A 16,939-nucleotide genomic window follows, 5' to 3' on the forward strand; every position below is an offset into this window, starting at 1 on the left:
ATAGGAACCCCAGAGGAAAGGTTTCTTACAGAGGAGTCCCATGTTGGACAGAAATACTGTGACTTTAGTATTCCACCATACTCAGCCATTGGCCTGGAACTGCTGAGAGGGCACTTGCTTTGGGATGAATGCCCTAGCAAGCCCAAAGGCATGACAACTGAAGGCTGTCAGTCCCTTACATTCCTTGAAGCAAGTTATCTTGAAAGGAGATCTGAGTGAACTGCCTCCAGGGCCCCCTCAGAACCCTACCCTAACTACTCTATGTAATACTATAATCACTTAATTACACCATTTAATACTCTCCACTGCCAACTCAGCATTCCCAATCCTCCTTACCCTGCTCTATTTCACCTTATTCCATAGCACTTCATTTATTTTATATCCTTTAATGTTCATGATCACAATGAGAAGAATGTATCCGACATGTACAAGTGAGCCAAGGTTCGTAAGCTTAGAAACTGCACCCATTGTAGGGTTCCCTGGGGTTTCATCCTTAGACTTTATCTACTTACATTCAATTGTCACAAATATGCTATTAATAATGAAGGTTATGACAATGGCACCAAAACATCATTGAGCACTTATTATGTGCCAAACACTGTACTAAGTGCTTTATCTGCATTATCTCATTTAATACCCAGAACAATCTTTGAGGTTACTATTATTATTACTCCCACTTTTATAGATGAGGATACTGAGGTTTAGACAGGGAACACACTCCCTCTACCGGGAGATAGCTCTCACGTTTCAAGTCTGGGCTAAGTGTCCCTTCTTACATTTTCCTGTGGCAACCTGGATCTTCTCACAGAATGCTAATCCACTGAACTAGAATTGTAGGTCCCACCAGACCAGGGGTTGGCAAGCTTTTTCTGTAAAGGGCCAGGTAGTATATATTTCAGATTTTGTGGGCTTTGTGGTCTCTGTCACAACTACTCAACTCTGCCACTGCAGTGCAAAAGCAACCACAGAGTATGTTAATGAAAAGTATGGCTGTGTTCCAATAAAACTTTATTTATGGACACTGAAATTTGAATTTCATGTAATTTGCGTGTGTCACAAAGTATTATTCTTCTTTTGATTTTTTCAACCACTTAAAAATGTAAAAATCATTCTCAGCTCACAGGCTTTACAAAAACAGGCAGGTTGGCCAGGTTTCGTAGTTTGCCCATCCCTATACTATTCCATGAACTTTTAACAGCCAGAGCGGTATCACATCTGACTTTGTATCCACGGCACTTAGAATAGTATCCAGCTTATAGTGGGTGCTTAATAAATACTTGTTACATAAATAAAACTCACATAGCTAGTAGTGAGTGATAGTGTCAGGATTTAAACCGGAGTCAACTGGTTTGGCAGTGCAACGTCATACTGCCCACTCTGTGGCCAAAGCCATAAGTGACGTAGCACACTCAGAGCAAGATACTGAGATACTCAAAAAGTAATGCTACCTAGGAGTGAAAGTACTGGGTCATATGGTAGCTCTGTGTTTAACTTCTTTTCTGTTTCTTCTTGAATCAGCTTTGGTGAGTTATATTCTCAACTGATTTCAATTTTAATTTGTTTTTTTTTTGTGGTTTGACATTGTATATTTTATTTTAAAAATAAAATTTCATACAGAGTGACAATATTGCATAGTTGCTAAGAGCACAACCTTTGGAGCCAGACTGTCTGGTTTTTTTTTTTTAAGTACATTTTTAATTTGATTTGGGAATTAAATTCCCGAGAGAAATGAAAACATATATCCAAACAAAAACTTGTACATAAGTGTTCATGGCAGCATTATTCATAATAGCCAGAAGGGTGAAGCAACCTAAATGCCCATCAACTGATGAGTAGATAAATAAAATGTGCTATATCCACATAATGGAATATTATTTGGCAATAAAAAGGAGAGAAATACTGATACATACTACAACATGAACGTGTAAAAGGATCATCACAAAGGGCCACGTATTATATGATTCCATTTATACGAAATGTACATAATAAGCAAATCTATAGACAGAAAGTAAATCAGTGGTTGCCTAGGACTGTGGAATGAGGAAGGTAGGGGGGAAAGGGGAGTTACTATACCAATGGATAGAGTTTATTGAGGAGGGATGAAAATGTTCTAAAATTGATTGTGGTGATGGCTATACAACTCTGTGAACATACTAAAAACCATTGGATTGTATACTTTAAATGGGTGATTGTTAATTATATCTCAATAAAGCTGTTATTTGTAAAAAAGTAATTCCAGAAACACCTTGGTGTTGAACCTTGTAGAACACCTGGACTCTATTGTTGCTGTTATTGGTTGCTACTCAGCCTACCATGTACCCTTTCCCCTAGCCCCACTTAACTTGGCCTAATTTACTGCACTTCCATGTATGTAACATAGTCCAAATCTTGGCCATTTCAGTTTTTTTTTTAAATATAAAGCTTCAAACTGTAGCTTTGTAATTAGAAACCTCTTAGGTTACATAAATGCTTAGAGCATCATAATTCTGACTTTCCAAAGGCCACCTATCAGACAGAACCCTGAGTATTGTCAGGAAATTCCTTCTTTCTGTATAGTCTTTGCAGAGTTGACTCTCTTCTTTCTTTTCCTTTTAAAGTTAGAACAGAAAGACCCTAAGAACACAGAACCCCAGCACATGGGCATTCCCTGTGACCTCACCTTTCAATTAGGATATGGTTACCAGGGTGACCAAGTTAATTACATATGGAATATCAGCAGCTGACCGCAGGTGGAAAGAGCTCAGGTCAGACCCAGGAGGGCTGGGAATCCAGGCTGACCCTCAGGTCTAATGAAGTTCAGGGGCCCAACCACAGGAATAAGGGAAGAAGTTAGTCACTTAAGGGATGGGTACTGGGGGCCACGAGAAGGGAAGCAGGACTGAAACCAGAATTCCATGTCATCAGAAAAAGAGATTTCTGATTAGTAACTCCAATCACTGGTGGAATTGTGTGGTTAATTAATATTTTAGTTATTTGAAAGCTTGAATATAAAGCAGTAACAGGAGAAAAAGGCAGAACCAGTTAATAGAGAATAGCAAATCAGAGTAATATCAAAAAGAAAAAAAATATGAGATGAAAAGAACTTTGGAATTAGAATCAGAGGGCATGACTTCCAAGTGACTCTAAGACTAGTAAGTCATTTTAATTTCCTGAACCTCAGTTTATTACACTATAAAATGATTGGGTTGAACTCAGACCTTACTGAATATTGAGTTGAATATCCATCTCTCCAAAATCCCTCCCAGCTTTAAACATTAAGGAATTAAAAACGGTCTTAGAACTGAAACCACAAGTTGTTTGTCCTGTTGCCCTGAGTAAGGAGAGAGAACAAATGTACTAATTCAAATTTAATGGTTTTACAGGAGCTACAAGCTAACGAAGTCATCACTTCCTATTTCCAAGCGACTCTACTCTCTCCTACATTGTGTCACGGCTGTGATATGAAAACTTTTTTTTTTTAATTCTCTTACAAGTTGTACTGCTTCAACAAGGCAAAGCTTCCTAAACTTTATCAAATATTTCCATCATACTGAGAATATAAGAAACAAATTTAAAACCAAATTTTCATTGCAGATTTTCAAACCTGACCAGTGTTGAACTGGACGTGGGCAGGGCATCACAGCTTAACATCTTACAAAAGTAACATGCGGAAGGGGACCATTAGTCTTCACTACCCTGTAAGTTTTTACTAATACCTAGGCATTTCATCACTAAAGGAATCTGTCAAGTAGCTTTCACTTTCTTGTACCCCAGAAGAAAGTGTGTTTTGAAAACAAAACACTGGTCTGGTTTTAGTTTGAACAAAGTGGTAGTTACACCAAACCTCGGGTTGTCTGAAGGTCTTTCTATTTAGCAGTGGGGGGTTGTGAGAAAGCAGCCGGATGGTCCTGATTTTTAAGTCTAGAGAGAGAGGTCAAGTTCCAGGTCCCACATAGGTCGCCTTGCTTTCTCAGCTGTTTCTCACAGTACAGTGAGCTAAATGTTGGGTGCTTATACATGTAGCGATCCTTATTTTGGGGTGGGACCAGTCATCCTACTTCACAGACAACGAATATGTAGACATTCGTTGAAGGAATACACAGAAATCTAGCAATCCTAGCTTCAGTGAAGACACGTCTTCCCATACTTTTCAGTTGGGACATCCTTTCCTCCCTTTTTGCGCCGCGCTGACAGCTGCCTTGGGAGTTCCTTCCTCTCTAGTGCATCGCACGAGTACGTCATCAAGTTGCCCGTGTACACGTGCCAGATTCGCCTTTAGACTGTAATCTCTTCGAGATCCAGGAAGCGTGTACCTTCCGGTATCGGCAGTGCAGTGCCTGAAATATCCTAGTTACTCAAGTAATATGTAATGAGCCGAATCTGCAACCTGTTGAATGAAAGAATGAATGAACCCTCAATAGAAACTCCCTCCTTCCTACGGGGCTACACGGTGAAAATGTTGCTCTGATTCAGCAACAGCATTAAAATCTTTGACCTGTTGGAGGGAAAGGAACAGGCAAACAAGACGGACAGGAAGGGGCAAAAAGACAAAAAAAAAAGGGAGGACGCGCGGCCAATACGCGTGCCGCGCTGGGTGGCGGGCGCCGCCGCAGGCCCCGCCCTGCCGGCGTTTGTGCGCGTGCGCCGGCTGGAGCGCGGCCGCTGGTCAGAGCCGGGGCGCCGGGGGCGCGCAGCCGGGAGAGTGTTTGACGTGGCAGTTCCCAGCCCAGCTGCAACTCCGCGAGCGAAGCCACCCTGTGGGGACACCGGCCCGAGGCGAGGCACGGCGGGAGAAGCGGCCGCCGCGGGACCTGGGTCACCGGGGGCAACCGGCACTGGGAGCAGAGCGCAGGCTCTCGGAAGCCCGGCGGCGTGCGGGAGCCGACCAGGTAATGCCTCGCCCAGCCTAGCTGCGCTCCGGCGGGACCCTCCCCAGGCACAGCTGGAGTGGGGTGCGGTGCCCGGACGGGGGTCGGGGGTGGGCAGAGGCTGGATGCTCACCTGTGGCAGGGCAGCGGAGGAGACCTCCTACTTTGCTCCTTTAGCCCCTTCGTGCAGTTTAATAATTGGGGGTGGGGTGGGTGGGCGTGGGCATTTTTTACCCGCCCCCATCTTTGTGTCTGGGGATGCTGGAACTAACTCCCTGATTACGGCCCTCAGTAGCCACGGTATTCCAGCGTCGCTGCCAGTGGTTTTCTGATCTCCGTATCAACTTAATTTCCCCTTCTTTGGAGGAAGGGAATGTTGTGAATTCTCATGGTAATATTGGCAGCTGTATCTTCAAGCTTCGGGACAGCCTGATAGTGAAACTGATTTGTCCAAATCCGAACTTGGCCCAGGGGGAGATTCCATCTTGGCTGGAATGGTCGAGTGACAGCGGACTGGGGGTTGTCCTGGGCTTGAAGCTCCCCAGATTTTGAGCCTCGGTCTGCTCGTGGCAAGTGGCTTTCTGCCATGTTGCCTCTTGAAGCTGAGTCAGGTTTCTGTAACTTGGGGCTCCGTGTGAGGAAGTTTGACGTGGCAAACTGGATTGCGTGGGGAAGCAAATTCCTGCCAGGACCAGTTAAGAGGGACCCGACTGCTTCCTGCTCTTTGGAGTGAACATCCCTGCCTTTCCTTTCTGTCACTCAGCAACAGGCTGCTACGTAGGTGTGTTCCTGCTGACTTCCTAAATGCGCTTGGTTGGATGAGCTTGACCAAAGCTCAGGCTGCCACGTCTCTCTCCGCTAAGTGGGAGGAGGGAAAATATATTGTCAGTAACACAGTGGACCAGCAGGCCTATCTCTCCTTTCTTTCGATCTCCCTTTCCAAGGAGAAGAAAGTGATCTTATAATATTTTTACTTCGTTGCTTTAATTTTGGAGTCTTAGAGTTTAATATGAAAACGAAACCAAATGAAGAATGCAGTTTCCTGAATATAGATTTCAGACCTTAGCAGGTTGCGCTGAACTTTTAGCGTAAAAGGTAGCATCATAAAATGACAAAAGGAAGAATATTCCTATGCTGGGTGAAAAAACTGGAGAGAAATCATAGAATCATTGTTTTATATCTGGAGAGGCTTTTAGAAGCTTTATCTTGTAAGAGGGACCTGATGCCCAGAGAGGTTCTTCAGCTTATTCCGTGTCACACAGCCAAGTATTGGCAGATTTGTAGTGTAAACCCACTTCTCTTGCCAGGATTCAGAGCTTTTTCTATTATAAATTTTTTTTAAGAATAGTTCTATGAAATGTCTCTTATTTATGAAACTTGGAGAAAATGACAAATTTAAAACAAATTGATGTTTGGGTTCTGAGTAGAATCAAGATAGATCTGTTGTATTTGTGAGTTGTGTGTGTATGTGCCTAAACATATGCAATTGGACTTTTTTCCTTAGTTTCTTAAATATATGTGCATATGTTCTTAGAGGTATGATATTTAAATTAGAAAGAAAGTCTGTCATCTTTGACCGAGAAACCACTGACAACTCTCAAATAGTTGTAGGCTGCCACCTGGCTTCATCAATATATGACTCATAAAGTCAGTCCATTATCACCTTACCTTCTGCTATATTTGTTGGACTTTTGATTTCTCTTTATCTTAACTGCCTGGTTAAAATGACTAATTAGGATAGCACTAAACTGACACAAGTCAAAACATCTGATTGCAGACTACTGGCAGTTCTGCTGGTCAGTCGATTGAATGACAAGGTGATTATTGCCAGTGACAAGCTCTGTGCTGTAATGGGGCTGTGGAAACCAAAGGCACCAAAATAGTAGATATGTTTATGAGAGACTGTGAAACAGTTTAGTCTTACAATGAAAAAGTGGTTGGCAGCTGTTATTCAGGATTTCATGCCTGAGAATTTGCCTAGGGCTATAGAAGTGAGTTGCTGAGTTCCACAGAGCTATGGTTAGAGCCTTTTTAGGGGGTAATGATATGATATATTGTATGATATGAAGCTGTCTCATGCACCTGATAATTGTACCTTTCCTCAAACCATCAAAAACATTTATTAACAGTGTTTATATTTTTAATAATGTTAAGTGACTCAAACCCTCTTGTTAACAATTTCTTTTTTCTGTTGCAGGGTTCTTTTATAGAACTGTTCCTTGGAATGATATTTTCATAATGAGTCAACAAGGCTATGTGGCTACACCTCCTTATTCTCAGTCCCAGCCTGGAATAGGCCTTTCTCCACCGCATTATGGGCACTATGGGGACCCATCTCACACAGGTTCTCCACCAGGTAAAGTGCATTATTTTGACCCATATGTGATTATCGAATCTCAGCCTCAGAGACATGAGATGTTCTGAAAGAGCTTTGGAAGAGTTGAATGGTCATGGCTTGAGATTATAGGATTATTTGGAAAAGCCTACCTCATTAGTTTGGTTATTGCATGGACCAGAATGAGTTTGTTTGAAAACAAAGACACTTGCTGAGTGTTTTGTTTTTACTGTTAGACTTGCTCTTGCTATTAATCAGTGGTGTGAGGTTATTGTAAACACTAAAAAACCCCACAAATTATGTATGTGTATATATATATATATATATATATATATACACACACACACACACACTATATACTAAATATATGTGTATTAAATATATACATATGTTGATATTGGAAAAATATCATTAGATTTGTATGCAGAAGATTACTCAGTGATGATAATAACAAGAAAAACATGGCCTTGTTTTGAAATCATTATTGAATAATATTGGTTGCCTTAAAATATGGTACCCAGCAGGGAATCTTGGCTTTGGAGCAGAGGTGGGAGCAAAAGGAGTAATGGAGTGGGATTGCTATTGCTCTGATGGCAGTTGACACGATGAAGTCACCTCCTGTTATCAAGGGGCTGCTCTGAGGGACCAAGTTTCAGTCAGAAGTGAGGCTAATACGAGCTTGTTTCAGTTCTGATGATCCTAGATTCCCGAAAAATATTTGTGTAAGACAGTTCTTGGGACTTCTGAGGGAATTCTGAGGAATTCAGTTCAAATCCTTGGTGGAAATGGGCTGTGTATAAATCAATGAGTGTCTCTTGCGGTTCACTAAGACTGACTCAGGTGTGTAGGATCCAGGCTGTGCTGAGTAGCATGTATGGGTGCAGAGTCAGCCAGGGGTGAGGAAAGCCTCTAGGGAGGCTTGGTGGTAGCAGCCATGCACAGTTTGCTGTAGAAGATGCTGTGAGACTGTGAATTTCCTGTGGGAAGTCACTCTGATGACTTAGTCTGCCCATAATTTTTAAAAACCTCCAAATGAGGCATCCTCCTCTTGTCCGGGACCAGTCCTCCCCATGACATTTCTAGGTCTGGATCCTGTAGGAACCATTTAACCCATCTTTCTCTGGTTTCTTTCTGTCCGGTGGTTCATTCCCGCTCAGCATTTATATATAATGATAATTATAAATTTCTCTTTGCATGCTTTCCATGTATCAAAAGCTGGTCCTAAAAGATTTACGTGGATTATTTTCTTTAATCCTCATGCAGTGCTACTCAGGACGTTATTAGCCCTGTTTTGCAGCTAAGAAAACTGAATGTCTGGTATACAATGATTTATCCAAGGTCACAGAGCTGGTGGTGTAGCCAAGATTCATGCCCCGGTCCCTCAAGAAAACAAACAACAAACTCCAATACACACCTAAGTATAACATTCAGTATTATTCACTTTTCCTACCTGTCTTCACAGCCATCTTCTTAAACAAGTACTCACTTCACTCACTCACTCTCCATCCTTGCCTTGCAGCCCCTCCATGGCTCAGTGTGGTCCCCGCTCCATAGCTTGGGCCCCATCCACCCTTCCCCTTCTCCCACCGGGGTCGTTGGTGGCCTCCTCTTCCCAAATGCAGTAGACGCTCTCCTGTCCTCTTTTGAATTTGACACCGTTTATTGCTCTTGTTTGTACAAAACTCTTTTCTCCTTTGGTTTCAGTGACACTATCCTTTTGTTATTTTTCTTGGTGGGTTTCTGGACATCTTCTAAGGAGTTCCCACCCCTCTACATGACCCTTAAGCAGTGCTGTTTTTCCTTCTTTCTTCTGTCTCCACCCCTCTTTTCCTCTCACTCTGTAGATTTTTTCCCTTAACCGTATCGTTCCATATAAAGTACTAGTCTCTCAGATCTATTTCTCCAGTTCACATGTCTCTCCTAAACTCCAGATCTGTATTTTCAATTGCCCACCTGTTTACATAGGTATATCAAACTCATCGTGTCCAAAATAATTCCGTATTTTTTTTATAAAACCTATTTTTTTCTGATATTCTGTATCTCACCCGGCAGCTATCATTCATTCAGCTACCCAAATTAGAAAGTTTCACTGTTTAAAAAAAACTCTTCCTTTTACCTTCTCTAATCCAAATTCTTCTGGGGTAATCGTAAGTGTCTTTTCTACCTATTTCCTTTTTATCCTGTTGTCACTATTCTTGTTTCAGCCATCCACCTCTCACCTGGATTATTAACAGGGTCCCTTAACCCTCTCTGCCTTTCTCCAAACATTCAGCCCTGTGCTGGAGGGACTCTTATAGCCTGCAAATCTAATTCTGACTTTCTTTTGCTTCAGACCTTTCCGGGACCACCAGAAAGCCAACCTGTGCCTCTATGTTCTTCCTCCCAGCAGGGCGTACCTCACACTCCTCCTTCAACCTCAGTTCACGTGTGGTGCTTGCAGGCATTTCTGACCATTGTTCGTCCTCAAGCTATTTGTAAATCCTCTTCTCCTGTGTTCTCTAACACCTGTGCAACCTCACTACAATTTACCATACTGTGTATAATAGATGTGCCTGAGCAGAGAAGGTCTTCATTCAATGTATGTTCGACGAATGAGTGAATGACCAGCTGCTGCATTCATCAGCAAAACACTCAGGTGTTTACCAATAATTAAAAAAAACTGTCTTTGTTGGATTAAATCCTTCATGCTTTAATTTAAACCTCTTTCTCCTTATTCAATTCTCAGATGGATACCAGGCTATCCGACTCTGTATACGTACCTTTCTGTAAATTATGGTGTCTTTGTTTAATGATTTAAGGAGGTCACTAAATTACCCTAGCCTCTATTTCTCTGTGCTGAATGACCTTAGATCTCTTAGTCTTTGGTCATCACGTGCCTTCTTTTCTAGCCTTTTGGTGATCCTTTTGTTATTTTTTGTGTGTGTGTGACAGACACAGGCAACTTAGCTGTGGTTCCTTGAAATATCTATTTTACTGTAGATCTGGCCAGTGCTAAGTCTTGGTTTGAATTTCTTAGATACCATATTGCCATTTGTGCCTGTTGTGTAATGCTAGTGCTATATAATAACAAATATAACAGATTTATTGAGTGAGCAAAATACTTGTGGAGATAAGACAATGAATAAAATGAACCTAATCTCTGTCCTTACAGTGCTTACTTGTCTGGCAGGACATGCATTAAGGAAATTGACAATGACAGTGCGGGGGAAGCACCATCTTGAGGAGGTAGAGGTGGGCTGGAAGCACACAGTGGGTGCACCTAACCAAGGCTTACAGGTGAAGGGAGTCTTCCTGGAAGGAAAGACCTGAAAGATGAGTGAGAGTTGGCCAGGTAGGGAGGCAGCTTGCTGGGGTTGGGGAGGTGCCACTTTTGAGGACCTGCAAGAGGTTTACCATGGCTGAGGTGTAGAGTGTGAGCAGTGAGAGGTGCCTGAAGTGGAAAGTGGGGCCACTAAGGCTTTATTTAGGCTTTATTCTAAGGGCCGTGGGGTGCTGCTGAAGCATTGTAAGCTGGGAAGGGTCACGATCCCGTGTATATTTTTCAGTTACACTCCACATTAGGAAGAGTGTGGAGAAGGAATCAGAGTGGGCACACTGCTTTCTGGAGCAAGGTTTCTTGTCCTCAGCACTGGTGACATTTGGGGCCAGCTAGTTCTTTGTTGTGGGAGGCTGTGCTGTGCATTGTAGGGCCGTTAGCAGCGTCCGTGGCTTCTGCCCGTTAGTATTAGATACCGGTTCTCCCTCTCCTCCCCCAGCCCCCGGCCCCAAGCCCTGGCAACCAAAAGCCCTAGACATTGCCTGTTGTCCCTTCAGGCGCAACATCGCCCTTGGTTGAGGACCACTGGTCTGGAAGGTGAGGGGCAAGAACTGTTGATGTCCTGGAACTGAGGCTGGGGGCTCTGGGGCTGGTGAGGCTTCTGATAAGTAGTGAGCTTATGTAGGTACAGCACCGGGCACAGTGCCTCAGGAACAGTAGTCAGTACAGTTCTGCCCATATAATAGGGAGTTTATCTTTGTTTATTTTAGATAAACTTTTTTTAACAAATGGTTTTTAATTTTGGTTTTAGTTTGTCAGATCCAGGGCCAAATCCAAGATGTGCTTCTCTGCGATGTTGTTTTGGTCGGGGTTCTTTTGCCAATAACAGAAGCCAGTCTAGCAGAAAGAGATTTGTAAAAGGGTATCAGGAAGCTAAGAGAATATTAGAGAGTCAGAGAACCAGGCTTGGGACTCTGCGGTCCATAGAGTGCGCACCCTACATGGGGCTATTCCGTCAGCAGCCACTGCCTGTCTAACCTGGAGCCACCATCTCTGCCCCCTGGCCAGGGCCTCCCAAAGGTGTTTGGCTTTGCTGAATTTAGAGCACATGGCAGCCCAGTTTATAAGGGAGTCTAGGAAGTGGAGATTGCATCTTTCCAGCTCAGGACCATGCAGAAAGGCAAGCCAGAAAGGAATTAGAATTGGTATTGAATAAGCTGGTCTATAAAATCTGTCACTGCATTAAAGACCAGTTTATGATTTTAGATATTTTTCTTTGAGCATAAGCATAGTTAGATCTTTCTCTTGGTATGGTTTTGCTTTCCTATTAAAATTCTCATACTGCTCTATAAAGAACCTGATTTCTCTTTATCTCTGATCACTTATGAAAATGCCAGTGATGTGGCCAGGCAAAGACTATGACTTTGCAGATAACAGTGATACTGACTTCCCTTTGCCCCGAGTATAGAGTCCAAATGGCACCCAGGACTTTGCAGTCTGACCCCAGCCAACCTGGACAACCTCTGCCCCAGCCACTTTCCCCACCATCTGTTCACACCGCACCTTTTGCCAGTCCCTGATCACACCATGCTCTCTCAGGTCTTCACTTGAGCTTTGCCTTCTGCCTGGAATCCCCTATCCTGTCTCTGTACTAAGACAACTCCTGCCTGTCCTTCAAGATTCAGCTCAAGTAGTCCTTCCTCTTTGAACTTTTCTTGATTCCCCTAGGAAGAGTTAGGTAGTCCCTCTGCATATTACAACACTCGTCACAGGGCACTGTAATTGTTTACACGGTTATCTCTTCCCCAAGAGCTCTTAGTGCCTCAGAGGCACATTGAATGTATGTTGAACAAGAATGAGTTTGAATCATTGCTATACAGTTAATTTCCAAAAATAAAAGGGATTGACATGTACACACTGCTATATGTAAAATAGATAACCAACGAGGACCTACTGTATAGCACAGGGAACTCTGCTCAATATTATGTAACAACCTAAATGGGAAAAGAATTTGAAAAAGAATAGATTCATGTATACGTATAATTGAATCACTTTGCTGTACACCTGAAGCTAACACAACATTGTTAATCAACTGTACTCCAATATAAAATAAAAAGTTAAAAAAATAAAAATAAAAGGGAAAGAACATTTTAGTAAGATTGGTGTATGACATTTCTGCTTGAGTAAGAACTGTGTTTTGTTTTGTTTTGTTTCGGTTCTGTTTTTAGAAACAAGTTAATATGTGCATCTCATGTACACATGACATGAGTAACTCCGAGGACAGTTTTTTGATTTTCTAGACATATATATGAGGGTTGTTGATGAAATTGCTGTTTACCTACTTATTTAAGAAACGAGAATATCTTTAGTTTCTTGTAGTGCATGTGATTGTTTACTGCTTTAGTGCTAGTATTGTAGATTTTCTACTTTTGTCCAAAATAATGTTTTAAAAATGAAAATACTAGTGTGCATATAATTATGGTATATATGTCTTGTTAGAATATAAATCCTTGAAAAAAAGGGCAAGGGATATGGCCAGGGAGAGAAACTAAGATTTCTTGAGAGATTACCTTGATTTATCGGGCATTGTTCTGGATGCTTTTATACCCATTGCCTCATTTAATTCTCAGAACAATCCACAGAGACAGGGGACATTATTGCCATGGTACAGCGTTAAAAGCTTAGGTTTCGAAAGAACAGCGTATCTTGTCAGGGTCACAGGTGTTTAATGGTAGGGGAGGAATACAAACTCCAGTCTGTGTGATTGCAAGTCTCATGTTTTTCTAACTTTGCTGGATTTGGGGTTTAAACTCTATGTAAAAATAAGAGTAATATTTGTTGTTTTTGTTCTTGGTATATGGAAAATGGCTAAATATACTGTGACTGTAAAGGTAATATAAAATTTTTCTTAAGTTTGAGGAATCCTGTTTTAAGAAAAGAAACCTTTGTAAAAGTTTCAATAATATTATTCACGAATACTGCCACCTCACTGGTTATATTTCATCCTGCATTACCCAGGCATCTGAGAGCATGTGCTCCAAAGAATCGGCCAAAAAATTCATTCAGTTTTAAGTAAAAATGAAAGGCACATTTTCCGTTTCACCAAGAACTTTATTGAACAATATATTCATTAACGTATTCATTAACCGAACGAACTTTTTGGCAAACCCAGTGTGACAATGTAAAAAATTCTTTCGGGGCTACTGCAAGGTCATCCAGTCACTTCCCTTACTGTCTGAGCGAATAAACTTTCTAGAAGAAGATAAAAGCAGAAAGGAGATGTTGAGTATGAAATACCATCATGAGGTCAAATGGAGGAGTGCACAGAAGCCAGCCAGGAGGTCACTGGTGGTGGTGCCAGAGAGGAAAATGGGGTCAAAAGTAAATTGAATGGTAGAAAACAAACTTATGGTTACCAGGGGGTAAGGGAGGGAGGGATAAATTGGGAGATTGGGATTGACATATACATGCTACTACATATAAAACAGATAACTAATAAGGACCTACTGTATAGCACAGGGAGCTCTACTCAATACTCTATAATGGCCTATATGGGAAAAGAATCTAAAAAATAGTGGATATATGTATATATGTAACAGATTCACTGCTGTACAGCAGAAACTAACACAACATTGTAAACCAACTATACTCCAATAAAAATTAAAAAAAAAAAAAAAGTAAATTGAATGGCCTGGAGCAAAAACAAGCAGGATGGAAGTAGAGAGAGCAAATAGAAGAAATATACTTCTTCTCTTTTTTTTTCCTTTTAAAAGACTGAAAGAGGTGTCGCAAGTAATCTAGTCTAAGCCTCTCCTTTTGCAGTAAGGGAAAACTGAGGTCCACAAGATAAACTTCTTTCCCAGAGCCATCCATCTGCTAGTAAGTGGCCAGATGGGGCGTCGAACTGCTCTAACCCAAGCTCAATGATTTTTCTCCTCTACCATGATTTCTCTAGAAGAAGGAGAGAAAAATGTCTGAGAATGGTTTTAAAGAGAAACCTTTAAAGATCTCTATTGGAGAAGAGCTGCTTATAAATTAAAATGCCGGCACTGCCAAGAGCATCTCTTAATCACGTGTGATTCTGTATTTTGTGGGGTTTTTTGTTTTTTTTGTTTTTGTTTGTTTGTTTTTCGGTACACGGGCCTCTCACTGTTGTGGCCTCTCCCATTGCGGAGCACAGGCTCCGGACGCGCAGGCTCAGCGGCCATGGCTCACGGGCCCAGCCACTCCACGGCATGTGGGATCTTCCCGGACTGGGGCACGAACCCGTGTCCCCTGCATCGGCAGGTGGACTCTCAACCACTGCGCCACCAGGGAAGCCCTGATTCCGTATTTTGTATGAGTGACCATGATGACTTGAGAAGTACCTCAACTCTTGAGAATCCTGGAAAAATTATTAACTCTGAAGGCCGTGCTCTGGATTCATTGGAGAAACAGATGCTATTCTCCGTTCGTGTTCCTCCTGCTATATCTCAAATAAAGGCATTTTCAGAGGTCTTTTCCCCCCCATAATTAGAGTTAGGATGTTTTGTGATGCCTCATACTGTTTTTTTTTTTCCAGATTTGTATTCTGATATCCAATGGACATTTCTCACTGTGTATTCTAGCATTCTTTGTGTGATAGTGTGTTCCATCAAGTTGCCTCTCTACCAAATGCAAAGATTTATTTCTTCTATTTTAGTTTCTGTTTAGCGTTAAAAGGATTTCTGCTCTTCTGTCATTGTGATGGTCAAATAGTGATGCCACAGCCTGGCATTGGTAAGCAAGTGTGAAGGAGAACTTGTTTTAACCTGTTTTTCCTCCTCCCCCGCCTATTTTGCATTTTTAACCTAATATCTTTGTGTCCTCTCTCTTTGCACTTTCATACTCTTCTAAACTCATGTCCTTCCCTTGCAGGTATGATGAAGCCAGCAGGGCCTTTGGGGGCTGCTGCCCCCGGGGGGATGTTGCCTCAGGGCCATCCGCCTCATGGACCCCATCAGTTTGGCCAGAATGGAGCTCATGCCCAAGGTCCTCCTCTTCAAAGGTGAGCGAGATTCCAGCCCTCATTTGTATAATCTACTAAAATGATCTTACAAGTCCCTTCTACACTTGCATGTTGGTTGATTGAAACTTTGACCTCCTGATACTGCCCACATCCTCGAAAGGATCTACTGGAAAACTGCCAGGAAACAAAGCATTTAGAGAAGTTAGGCCAGTGGTAAAGCCTGTGGATTTGATGTGGAAGGCACACGGATGCCAGTGAGGGACTCTTGAAAGGCAGGGTGATAGTAAAAACAACACGGGGAATAAATCATCTGTGTTTATAAATTAAGGAAGGGAGAAGTTGGAGGCAGGCCTGGAAAAGCCAAGGTAGGAGATGTGGGAGATGCTGGGACCATGCAACCCCTCAGGACTGTGCCCCTGGGAAGGGAGTCCGCATCACACCTTCCCTGCTGGAATCCCATTGTTGTTTGTCCTGTGAGGTGTTGCTGGTGAGAATCCCAGTGCCAAGCTGTACACAGTGTTTACGTTGGAATTTCTCCCAGGATCACCCAGAGGCTTCATTTCCCAGGTTCCTTTCTCAGGTTGTCAGGCTGCAAGGTTGGGGTTGGTGGAGGAGTAACCCTTCTGGAGGGTTCTGGCCCTTGCTGATGGGGAGGCCATTTCGTTACCCTCTGAAGGAGCCTGTAGTCCCTGCTAGTGGGAGAACTCCCTCTGGAATGTTTTAAATCATCAAGTTCATTCACTGACGGGGCATTTGTGAGGTTGACATTCCCTGGCTCTTGTCTGTTGTGATAACATTTGCCATTGACGTGGTAGCTCTGAGATGCAGAGTGAAGGTTGATGTAGGAATCACTGGCTGAGTGAGACTGAGTAATTGTGTTTACATGGGATCGTGGTTTGAACAAGGAGCACGAAGTCAAAGGGCCTGACTCAGGACCTGCCCCTCCTGTCTCTAGCCTCAATAGCATGGTGGGGAGGCACGAGGGGAGGGCAGAAAGCCTGAACCAAGACGCTGGCTCTGGTTCAAGCAATTCACTAGCCTTGTAATGCTGGTGACGTTCCTGGGCCTCTAGACCTCATTTTCCTCACTTGTGAAATGAGGAAGTAGAATTCTCAGTCCAGAGTATGTAGGAGAAAATCTGTAGAAGTACATTGTTGTGAACTGCCAGCAAGTCAGATTTTTTTTTTTTAAAGAAATGCGAAAATTGAAAGCCACTTTGAAGTTAAGAAAAGATTTGAGTCACTGGTATTAGCCTAGATTGGATTGATCTTTTTGGTTATTTCTACTTGTTTCACTTGAATTAGGTTGCTTAGGAGTAGGTAAATCACAGACGTTGCCATCAGACCGATCTAAGCTGTGTGATTGTGAGCTCAGCACAGCGTCTGGCATAGTGATGAATAGAGGCTCTAGGGTTGGGCACGTTTGGTACCCTTGGCTCAGGGAGTTTTGGCTGGATAAGTTACTCTGCCTCTATGTGCCTTGGTTTCCTCATCACAGTTGTAGCAATAATAGTG

At 42.5% G+C, this 16,939-nt stretch overlaps 1 protein-coding gene across 2 annotated transcripts in view; it reads left to right on the forward strand.

Moving 5' to 3' along the window:
• Positions 1–4,653: 4,653 nt before the first annotated feature.
• Positions 4,654–16,939, forward strand: part of SEC24D (SEC24 homolog D, COPII coat complex component) — a 110,400-nt gene continuing 98,114 nt past the window's right edge. For both annotated transcript variants that reach the window (XM_082838469.1, XM_082838470.1), the window contains exons 1-3: positions 4,654–4,868; positions 7,045–7,203; positions 15,335–15,464. In XM_082838469.1, coding sequence (XP_082694595.1) covers positions 7,086–7,203; positions 15,335–15,464 — 248 coding nt within the window. In that variant the 5' untranslated portion in view covers positions 4,654–4,868; positions 7,045–7,085. The remainder of the gene's footprint in view (positions 4,869–7,044; positions 7,204–15,334; positions 15,465–16,939) is intronic.

This window comes from Leucopleurus acutus (assembly GCF_964270905.1).
Source record: "Leucopleurus acutus genome assembly, chromosome: 4".
NCBI lineage: Eukaryota > Metazoa > Chordata > Mammalia > Artiodactyla > Delphinidae > Leucopleurus > Leucopleurus acutus.